The sequence below is a fragment of the Parasteatoda tepidariorum genome, chromosome 10, assembly GCF_043381705.1.
Source record: "Parasteatoda tepidariorum isolate YZ-2023 chromosome 10, CAS_Ptep_4.0, whole genome shotgun sequence".
Lineage (NCBI taxonomy): Eukaryota > Metazoa > Arthropoda > Arachnida > Araneae > Theridiidae > Parasteatoda > Parasteatoda tepidariorum.
The window spans coordinates 76,657,484-76,668,824 of NC_092213.1; the positions used below are offsets into that span (position 1 = coordinate 76,657,484).

An 11,341-nucleotide genomic window follows, 5' to 3' on the forward strand; every position below is an offset into this window, starting at 1 on the left:
GCTTGTTTTTTATTATATTGAAAATGGATGAGATGAAGGCAATAGAATGTTTAACAAACAATAATAACAATACTTTATTCATTATGTGTTTACATTGGTGTGCTATATTTGACTCTGTTACATCATTAAGTTTAGTTTGCTTTCTAAAGAGAGCACCAATTGGTACTAAAAAAGATAGTTACAAAAATACCTCAAAAAACATTACATTGCTTAAGTCTTAAACATGGCAGGAATTTATTCACAGACTAACAGAATTTTCATTCGAAATTATGCGAAATAAATATTTTACATATGTGATTAGGATATATAAAATAAATATTTTAAATATGAACCTACCATCATATGTACATAATAATTCATATGTCATAAGTAAAATAAATATTTTACATATGAACCTACCAAAGAAAATGGCATATTTTTATATTGTTAATTATGATTTAATTCATTGTAATACTTCGTTTAATAAATCATATGCCCTCGTTTTATAAAAATGTTGCTACTATAAAATAAATTTAACCTATTCTGCATGTAATGGTAGCTAATTTAGTCCTTTCCAGTATCAATAATCAAAATTCTGAAGAGGTTCAATTCTTTATTCTGTGTCACACTCGTCATTTTACAATCAAGTCATTTTACTATACAATAAATTATTTACAGACTTGGTTTATTACACAGCTCTCTGATTATCTTATATCAAGGAAAACATTCAAACTGATTATTACAATTGTACATTTAAAATACATAAAATTGGCAATTTCTTTTTAATAAAAGTATATACAGCTAAAATTGGATGTCAGTTTCATGTTTGGAGAACGCTCACTATGAGAACCCGTAATGCAGAATACAAGCATGTTTAAGAATTGCAAAGATTTATCCATGCCATAATCTGTAGAAAAAGAAGAATTACCACTTAACGAAAACTAAGATACTTCAGCTTGTACATGTTTCCCTTCTTCTGGTAGTCTACAAATAAAAAAGAAAGATAAAAATTAGGTATCAGTTAATCATTTTTTCACATAATGTTGATGATCAATACATTTAATGCTGAAAGTCTGCATATAGAAATTCCTGAACCGAAAAGAAAAAAAAAAAAAAAATGTCAGGGCAAATGCCGAGAAGGGCAGGATTAAAAGATGTGATATTGTGCACTTTATTATTTTTTAAAACCATATGATATATGAAGATGTGCAACGTGTCCCACTTTAAAAAAAAAAAAAAATAATCAGAATTAGTTTTGCAGCCATTAAATTTTTCAAAGTTCACTGTTTTTTTGGTTGTTTTTTTTTGCAGTTATTTTAGTGTAAACGAAACGGAATTGCAGTAGAATATTATCTTTTTTCAGTCACGTAATCTATTTTATGTTTAAAGGCATTGGACATTGTTTATTGGACACAGGTTTATGGACATTGCTCTGTTTAAAAATTAGTTTTTAAGTTAATCGATTTATAAGTTCAGTTTTCGACAAAATTTATTCATGTAATCCCAATAAAATAAAATATCCTATTTTTCCCGTTTTTTTCTATCTATTTTTTTTAAAAATAAAACATAGCCATACACTGACTTTTTTTAATAGATTCTTTTAATTCGATCTTAATATATTAAAACCTTTTTTTAAATACATCTTAATATTTATTCAAATTAGTACAGAGGACTTTTTAAAAATAAAATTCACCCCAAATTTTTCAGCCATCTACATGCCTTTGCATTTTCGGTAAAATGAGAGTTAATGAAATTCATTTATCGATTTTCTCCGCCATTTTTCCAAGTTAAAATTAACTGCGGAATCGGCAGAAATAAATTCTAACATTGCAATTTTCCCCCTCATTGTTACCAAATCGGCAATTTTTCTGATATACTCTAAAAAGTAAATAAAGTATAAAATTCGGAGAAAAAATTCATCCTGCTCAGGGACCGAAGGTGCGCGGTATCGGTTCTTGTTAGACTGTTGTATATGAAGTGTTTGACTTCTCGAACAGGTCGTCGGGGATACTAAAGTGGAATAGCCATCCCTTCTGCAGAGGATCGAAATTGGGATGGCATGTCTTCAAGTCATCCTCAAGAACGTTTCTCAGATCGTCGCCACTAGCCTATTGTGCAGTTCTAGTGTGACATCTATGAGGTATTACTACTCACTCGTTTTGACGTTTATTACACCTTCCTTCCTGTACTATGAATTTGTCAAATTTCAATATCGTTTTTGTTTTCTCCTCGCTTAAAAAATAATTTGCGACCCCCAAAGTATATACTTCATTATTTTCATTTTTGATGAGGATTCACGAATTAAATATTAAGAGGCTGGGATAGCCTGGTAGGTAGGGCACTGAGCCCATGTCCAAGAAGTCATGGGTTCGATGCCCGCCAGCCGAAGACTCCTCGTGTAGTAAATGGTGACTGATGCACGTTAAATCTGTCGAGTCAAAGTACTTCATGTTCCCATGACTAATCATAATCGTGAGTGGGGGTACTGATCCAGGAGTTTCGTTGTCTTCTGGATTCGTACAAAGGCTACGGACAGAGCCGGATTATTCCTTTCGTAGGCCCTAGGCATAGCCGTTTTTGGGCCCTCCCCCCACTCCTCCCCTCTTTTCAAAATATATACTAAAATTTTCTTGCATATTTTTTTTTTACATTTTTATTAATATGGATTTTAATTTACAAATTTGTTCATCGAACTTTATCTGCAATACCGACATACTACCGATATTGCAGTTGATATCGATAATACCATTTTGATTAGTTCGATCTTCGATCGATAACTATGTAAACAGTTCACGTATTAGATCATAAGATTCTGCAAAATAATTTATTACCGTAAAATATTATATTTTTATTCGTATCTTCATAATTTTGTGCATAATACACTTGTTGTTTTTAAAGCTAAATTATTTTTGTCAACAAATTTTTTTCTTCCAAGTTTTTCGTAGGCCCTAGGCACGTGCCTAGTGTGCCTATAGGTTAATCCGGCCTTGGCTACGGAACATTAGTAGTCGTAAGCCCAAAATTTGGCCGGCTGTTCAACGACGGTTAATAAAAAAAAAGAAGAAAGAAATACATAGTAAGGGTGGGATATACAGAACACCCTGTATGTCGGGAAATATGTCTTACCCTGTCATTCGATAATTGCTCGCAGAAGAATGAACAATATCAAATGGCACAGGACGGTAACTTTTGCTTGGTGTATAAGGCTGGACGAATGCAACTTGGAAGGACGGAGTTCCGTTCTCAGTGTTCAAAGAGGATCGGTTGTAGCCCGAAGAGTGGAACTCTTTGTTTGCTGGAACACCGTTGAGGCCATGGTTCCGAGCACTGGAGGAATCTGAGTAGGAATAGGAAGAAGTAGAGGATGACTCTGACAAAGTAGATGGACTGCTTTCTCGCTGAGAATATGAAGAATCTCTACTGTTGTGGTCGCCACCATTTTTTCTGCAAAAAATTAATAATTTATTATAGCATACATGCTTTCTCAGAATAATCATATCATTTTTTAAACGGTTATTGACCCTCAAAATATTAGGGGTGGCCGCAGTATGAAAAATATGGTCCCAATAGTTTAGGCAGGAAAGCGGTCGAAACTTTAGACCCCTTAATGCTAACTTTAAATTTTTTGCTATTTTTTTTTTAAACCTTTTTCCGTACATTATCATATCTCAAAAACTTTTTAAATGAATCGAAAAAAATTTGTACCCAATTATGAAATTATCCAAATGATTTATTCAAAGAAAATTTCATGCAAAATATAATTTTTAATAATTATGCAAATATTAGGGATAGCTGCAGTATGGAAAACATGGTTCCAATAGTTTAGGCAGGAAAGCTGTCGAAACTTTGGAGCCCTTAATGCTAACTTTAAATTTTTTTTAAAACCTTTTTACGTACTTTATCATATCTCAAAAACTTTTTAAATGAATCGAAAAAAATTTTTACCCAATTATGAAATTATCCAAATGATTTATTCAAAGGAAATTTCATGCAAAATATAATTTTTAATAATTATGCAAGTATTAGGGGTCCCGCAGTGGACTGATCGTTAAGACACGGTTCCCAGCAGATCACCGAAGTCAAGCATCACTGGCTGCGGTCAGTGTGCGGGTGGATGACCACTTGGATCAGTCTGCGTAGGGACCGAGGGTGTGCGGTATTGGTCCTCGTTAAACTGTGCTACCGTAAAGTGCTCGACTTCGCGCGCAGGTCGTCGGGCTACCGAAGCGGGGGTGCCATCCCCTCCGCAGAGGATCAAAATTGTGATAGTATGTCTTCGGATCATCCTCCGGGATGTTTCCCAGACCGTCGCCAATAGCTCATTGTGCAGCTCTAGTGCGACGTAAATTAACAGCAACAGCAAGTATTAGGGATAGCCGCAATATGGAAAACATGGTCTCAATAGTTTAGGCAGGAAAGCTGTCGAAACTATGGAGCCCTTAATGCTAACTTTACATTTTTTGTTATTTTTTAAAAAATTTTTTTACGAACTTTATCATATCTCAAAAACTTTTTAAATGAATCGAAAAAAATTTGTACCCAATTATGAAATTATCCAAATGAAATAAATCATTTGGATAATTTCATAATTGGGTACAAATTTTCATAATCGGGACAAAGGAAATACCTTCATACGGGACCTTCATACACAAAGGAAATTTCATGCAAAATATAATTTTTAATAATTATGCAAATATTAGGGATAGCCGCAGTATGGAAAACATGGTTCTAATAGTTTAGGCAGGAAAGCTGTCGAAACGTTGGAGTCCTTAATGCTAACTTTACATTTTTTGTTATTTCTTTAAAAACCTTTTTACGTGTATTATCATATCTCAAAAACTTTTTAAATGGATCAAAAAAAGTTAGTACCCAATTATAAAAATATCCGAATGATTTATTCAAAGGAAATTCCCATGTAAACTATAATTCTTAATAATTATTTATTTTATATTATTTTAATTTATTTTTAATGTTTTTTTATCATTTTGAATGGCAAAATACAAAATCAATCGAATAGTGTCTGAGTTATCAATTTTTATCAAAGCCGTATATTTAAAGTTATTCAGAGTGTTCACTTTTTTTATTTCGCACGATGTATATTTTTTTGCTTCCTTTAATATGCAATAGAAAAAGATGTTAAGGCATCAAAAAAAATTTTTTAATTTTTTATTCCTAACTCCTTTATTCACGGTAAACTAACATGTAAAAATTTAAAGATTTTTCGAGCCCAGAAATATTTACTCTATTCGAAAATATCTCTCAAAACTGTCTAATACAAGGCCATTTAGAATTTGAGAACTATATCCCGCAGTAGTTAATATTTTATATCATTGTTTTCAGAATTATGATCAATATCTTTGTTTTTACGTTAAAAGAAATTTTCAGTATTATTTAAAATGAATTTAATTATTTTTTAACAATAATAAAATTTTTAAAAAAAACTAGTATTAGTAATAAATTAATGTTCTTCTGTTATAAATTATTCACTAAAAACTATTAATAGTATAATTTTATTGCCTTATATTTCTTAGAAATTTTTTTTTTCGAAAGATATCATCCTCAATCGTTTGTAATTTTTTTTAAAAAAAAACAAACATTATACATGTTTTAAGAGTCTGTGTAAAAAATTACACATTACTGGAGATCAAAGATAAATCGAAAGTCGTTATGGAGAAATCTTCAGAGGAAGACATTGGCTCACATTGGCCTGTCTGGCTAACTATGATGATGATGACATTCTGGAATTCTAAAATGCTATAATAAAAAAAAGATAGATTTAAAAATGAATTACTGGGCATTTTTGAGATGTCTTTCTTCTTTTCTTACGATGTCCATCAGCTGTTTATAGATGTTGGTCTTCCTCCTTTCTTTCTTGGGTGGCGCAGGAGTTGGCGACGAACTGACATCGCCATCGTTGGCATGTTCAACAGCAGCCAATATGCGGGAGTGGTCGCTGATTTTTTTGGGTCTCGGTGGACTGTCTAAGTTTCTCTTTTGTTTGGACAGCCAGCTATCCACAGCACGACTCTGCGTCCACGCCTCTGGATCTGGAGAGCTCATGACAGAAGACATAGATAGACGACCTGTAGACAACGAAATGAAATTAAGACATTTGGTTGTTGACATCGAACTAGAGCTACTCTAATGGGTGATGTTTTGGGACTCATTCTTAATGACAATCCGAAAGCAATACGGATGCAGACCAACACCATAATTCAGATTAGAGGTATCGTGCGGCTTTGAGGAGAACTCCAGACTAAAAGTCTGGTGCTGTCTGCTATGGTAACAAGCGAGAGCATTTTCCTAATGGGGATGCAATGGAGGAATGAAGGTGTCGGTTGGTTTACTCACGCTGATCTATGCTAAGATCGAGACAAAACTATTCACACCACACCTCTATTCGAAGTGACTTTTTCTCGTAACCATGGTACCCGCCACGACGTGAGACTGGTGTCTGGAGGAGTTCTCCTGAAAGACGCTCTATAACCCGGTCACCTCACCACGTTTCCCAACTGTGTATGAACTTCTCCGTCTCTGAAACCCACGAGGGCATTGTATTAGAGGGTATTTTGAACCTAATCCAGAAGACAAGGAAACTCTTGGATCAAGTATTGGGAGAAATTTGCCTTCGTGGAGGACTTTTTGATGGAACTAACCCGCATTTGCGTTATATGGACAGGAAGACCACGAGAATCTCCCACGGTTAGCCTGACGGCAAGGGGACTTTAACCCATAATCCGTCTGCCACTGAGGATCTGTCACGTCAGAACTGTGGTCGGTGCAAGCCGGACGTGGATTTCGTATCGACTAGCCATCGCCGAGATTCGAACCCGGTTGACCTTATTGAAAGACGAATGCTCTATCCCCTGAGCCACCATGACTCCCACTTTGTTCAATTAAAAACATTCCGCTCTTTTATTCTAAAATCATTCTTTTTGTTTCCAAAAATTTAACAATTACCTGCCAACTTTTACGATCTTCGACGAAGCTTTTACCTGGTGGAGGTAATTTGAAATGACATTGTAAGCAGATTTTTTATTTATATTTAGCCCACTCAACGAAATACGGGACAATGAATAGTAGATTTTCAATATATATGTTTATAAAACGTGTTTGAGAGAGAGAGAGTAGTCAAAATCATTTTAAATCAAATTTATTCTATATTACTAATTACGAAATAAAGAAGCAACTACAGTAGTCACCACTTCTTGTAGTGCACTAATCCGACCACTAGCTATACACGCCTTTCATAACTTGAGAAAGTAGAAAACTCTTATTATTTTTATTTGGGCAAGAGAAAACGGATTTTCATTTTAAAGCATATGTCTAAGAGAAATTTGATTTAACAAAACGGCGATAATGATTTTATTAAAAGATAGTTTTAGCTCAAGTTTGATACTGTAATGATCCTGTTTCTGCAGATTTGATTTTAAAAAAGTGCTAGAAAAAAAAACCTTGCCATAATGAAATCAGATTTTATTAGTGGTGGTCACTGTATTTATATAGTTCGCTCACCAGGAGTTGACGCTTGGTTCCACCTCCTCGAACGAAGATTTTATTTCGTCGCGGGGGTAAGAGATGAAAAGTCTCCGCGCTTGAAATTGAGACAACCTTTAATGCGCGCCAAACACATGCAGTGAATTCTTTTTCAGTCACTTACTTCGCTTTATCATCTGCTATTATACCTTTCGTTACTCTAGCTAATTAAATATACTGCAGCAAAATGTCTCAAAAAGGACAAACTATTCACTCAAAAGAAAGAAATTTCAGAAAATTTATGAAACATTTTATGTTAAAAAATGCACATAAAGATGGCGAAAAAAATATTTTTGTCATACGATCGCCAAATAGTAACCTCGTTCAGGATTGTTCACGCCCTTCTCCCAAAAATAGCGAAATAGTATCGCAGGATATCACGTGATGAAGGCGGAGTTAAGTGTCAACTCCTGGTGAACGAACTATAAATATCATCGAAAAGGGGAATAAATTAGAGCAACTATGTAACGAAAATCTAATTTTAATTCAATTCAAAAACCTTCGAAGACAAGTTTGACGCAATACTTAAATACTGCAAAAACACCAATTTTCTTGTTTTTCTGAGTTTTTAAAATTATAAATAAATGACAGTGAGTGGTTATTGCTTTATTCATATAGTTAAACCGTGGAGATAAATATAAATAGGATTATAAATTTTGGTTAGTTTAAAGTTTACGAATGAAGAACTTTTATACCTTTATTTGTAGGCCGCATTCCATTTGTTTGAACTGAATCTTCTAGAAGTGCAGGCGAACTCTGCCAATGACTCAATCTATTTGCACCATTGTGCATGCCTGTTTGAAAACGAAACGGCCTGATTCCGAGCTGAGCATGAGTCGCCAAGTCCGATGCAAAAAATGGAGATTGCGAATCCTCCCTGGATTTAGGCTCCGTGAAATATGCCTCATCGTCGAAATCTTCCTCGTCATCTTCATCGACATGGAGACTCTTCATCCTCTGGAGCTGTTGCCTGATTGTTATTTTCTCTTTGTTTCTTCTCTTCCTAACTTCGTCTTCTAGCATTTTGGCAAGTTCCAAATCCCTCTTCCTGCCCATCTCGATCCCGTTAACGTTACCTTTTTTCTTACCATGTTGTATGCTGAAGTTTGGTTTGTTAGATTCGAAGTTGCCATCGAATTTACGACGCATGTCGCTCACTCGTCCTTTCGTGGGTGGAGAGCAGATGTCCTCCTTGACGAACCCACCCTTCTCAGGTGCGTACATAATCTGCCCTTCTGTAGAATAGAATGAAAAGTTCGAATTCCCCGAGTCTGATGACTTCAACTGTTTACGCATATGGTCCGCTTTATTCATAAGTATATCACCCAAAAAGTCGCTGAAGTTATTCTTCATCATCATTTCGTACTTCTTTTTATCCGACAGCATCAGGTCCGAGCAGTACTGTTTACCTCTTTTCTGCAAACCGTACTGCCCGAACGTCCAATTTGAGTCCGAGACTACAATGTCTTCCTCGCTCATGTACTTGTTGCGCTTGCTTAAAAGCCTCTTGAATGTTGGCGCCGACTCCGAACTCGTTTGTTTCGTTCCCTTCTTCTTTGTTGACGACTGAGTATATCTCGAACTACCATTTAAATAACCGGGTGATGGCGTTGAGTTCGATTTTAACTCTGATCCGATGGGCCTCATGTTCGAAAACATGACGGTTGGAAGAGAGAATCTGGTTGATATCTCATTCAAGTCGGGTTGAATTCGAGGTACGACGGCCTCTTCGCTGTCTTCACTACTGACGTCGGAATCGTCCAAAAGATCTTGTCTCGGTGTCCAGTGGCTGTCACTCAGACTGCGCTGTTTGAGTCCATCGTTGTTGCTTTTGTACCTGTTGAAGTTGATGTCCGATTGGCGACGACCTCTGTCGTATGGTTGGTTCTGGGGAATGAAGCCATTTTTCTTGTATGGTGATGGACAGTCTCTGCCGTCGTCACTGGTGGAATGATTGCTGCTACCTTGGCCATCAGAGCCAAGTGCTTGCCAAGCTTTTGAAGCAGAAAACTTTGGCACTTCGGAAGTTTTTCTTGGAAGTACAGGGCGTAACCTAAAAAGGAAAAGCACGTTGAATACCATAAAATGTGTAATTATACAGATTGTTCATAAGTAACACTGAGAGAACGAAGACTCCACTCTTACCGCACCAAGATGTCAGATCTATAATAAATCTCAATTATTATGTCAAACCTCTTATGTATCTCAATTATCATGTCAGACCTATAATGTGTCTCAATTATTATGTCAGAACTATAATGTGTCTCAATTATTATGTCAGACCCGTAATGTGTCTAAATTATGTCAGACCTGTAATGTGTCTCAATTATTATGTCATACCTATAATGTGTCTCAATTATTATGTCAGACCTTTAATGTGTCTCAATTATTATGTCAGACCTGTAATGTGTCTCAATTATTATCTCAGACCTGTAATGTATCTCAATTATGATTTTATCAAACTGGAAAAGACAAACTGAAACTTAAAAAAAATTAGTTCCTCTTTGAATTACTTTAAACTGGGAAACCAAAATAAAACATTACAATAGCATCTCCAGCACCTTTGGAATGCGAATTTTTACACGCTATACTTTAAGAATTAAGTAGATTACTATGAACGAGTGCGCTTAACAGTTTCCTTGTTCTTAATTGAGGTGTTCGAATTTGCCACCATAATAATTTTTGGATTTTTCCGTCTTTTACTAGAAATTGCATTTAAGTTTTCATCCCAAAATAAATTGGCTTTTGATTATTTTAATCCCTCATTTGCTCTTATTGATACCAAATGTCAACATCAGTGACTATGAAGTCAAAAATGAATTAAAATTTTTTTTCGCTATGTTATTAATTTGCGATCTTTAAAGTGACGTGACTTGTTGGGGTATTTTTATTGATTTCATCCTAAAATTTACTGACTTCGTTTTTTTTCATAGATTTTAAAATGAATGTGTTGGATCACTGATTTATTTATACCCATATTTTGTGGCCTCTTAATCGCATGTTATTACAACTACAATCAGGCGTGATGAAACAGTTGTTACTACGTTGAGTCTCACGTGTATTTTTAAGGTAATTACTATCAGGCCACGCGCACTGCTTAAAAACGCTTGTATTGTGGTTATAACAATGCTAAGCACACTACTTAGAAATTAAAATAAAAAGAGATTTCATTTGTAATAAATAAAAATTAAGTAAATTTTAAATTATTTTTCAGTATTTGCTTAAAACAATGTAAATGTTTTAGTTTCTGTCAGATTTTGCATTCTCAGTCACCGATAACTTACGTGGTCCAAACTGAAAGTTTAGGGTCAATTGGCCTTAACATGTTATGATTTTTAGCTTTCAATGTGAAGGACTAAGTTCCATCCAGCGTTGCCAGCTTTAAACTCATTGATGGGTGCCACCTTGTCTGTGGAGTGTAGACGATCGATGTGTAATGCTGATTGTATTTCCACCATCATTCCATTGATCACGAAATTGTGAAGCTTTAACTTTCTCCTCGCCGACAAATGGCTTTGGCAAAAGTGCGTTTTTTTTCCAAGTATTACACGGGGTAATTTTTTTTAGTGCATTGTATTGTTATACACGAATATGTATCGGGAGAAGTTTATTTCTGCTTAATATCTGGGGAAAAGTTAATTTAGAACAATAGATGGCAGCACTTTACTGAAGGTTTCAAAGAATAGAGATTTATGTTCAAAGTGCGCGGCATTTTTTTGTTGCAAAATGGCGTCTAGTTCTTTGAAACGTTATATAGATGATTTATTTTTTTAGAAAATAATTAAATTATTATTATTTTTTTAATTTTTAGAAAATAATGCTCCAC

General features: G+C 34.8%; 1 protein-coding gene across 6 annotated transcripts in view; it reads right to left on the minus strand.

The window, feature by feature from the left end:
- Nucleotides 1–572: 572 nt before the first annotated feature.
- The window catches only part of LOC107439218 (uncharacterized), a 105,978-nt gene continuing 95,209 nt past the window's right edge, over nt 573–11,341 (minus strand). For all 6 annotated transcript variants that reach the window (XM_016051751.3, XM_043046291.2, XM_071186494.1 and 3 more), the window contains 4 exons: nt 8,211–9,568; nt 5,771–6,062; nt 3,106–3,423; nt 573–963 (listed from right to left, as the gene is read on the minus strand). In XM_016051751.3, the coding sequence (XP_015907237.1) occupies nt 921–963; nt 3,106–3,423; nt 5,771–6,062; nt 8,211–9,568 (2,011 nt within the window). In that variant the 3' untranslated portion in view covers nt 573–920. The remainder of the gene's footprint in view (nt 964–3,105; nt 3,424–5,770; nt 6,063–8,210; nt 9,569–11,341) is intronic.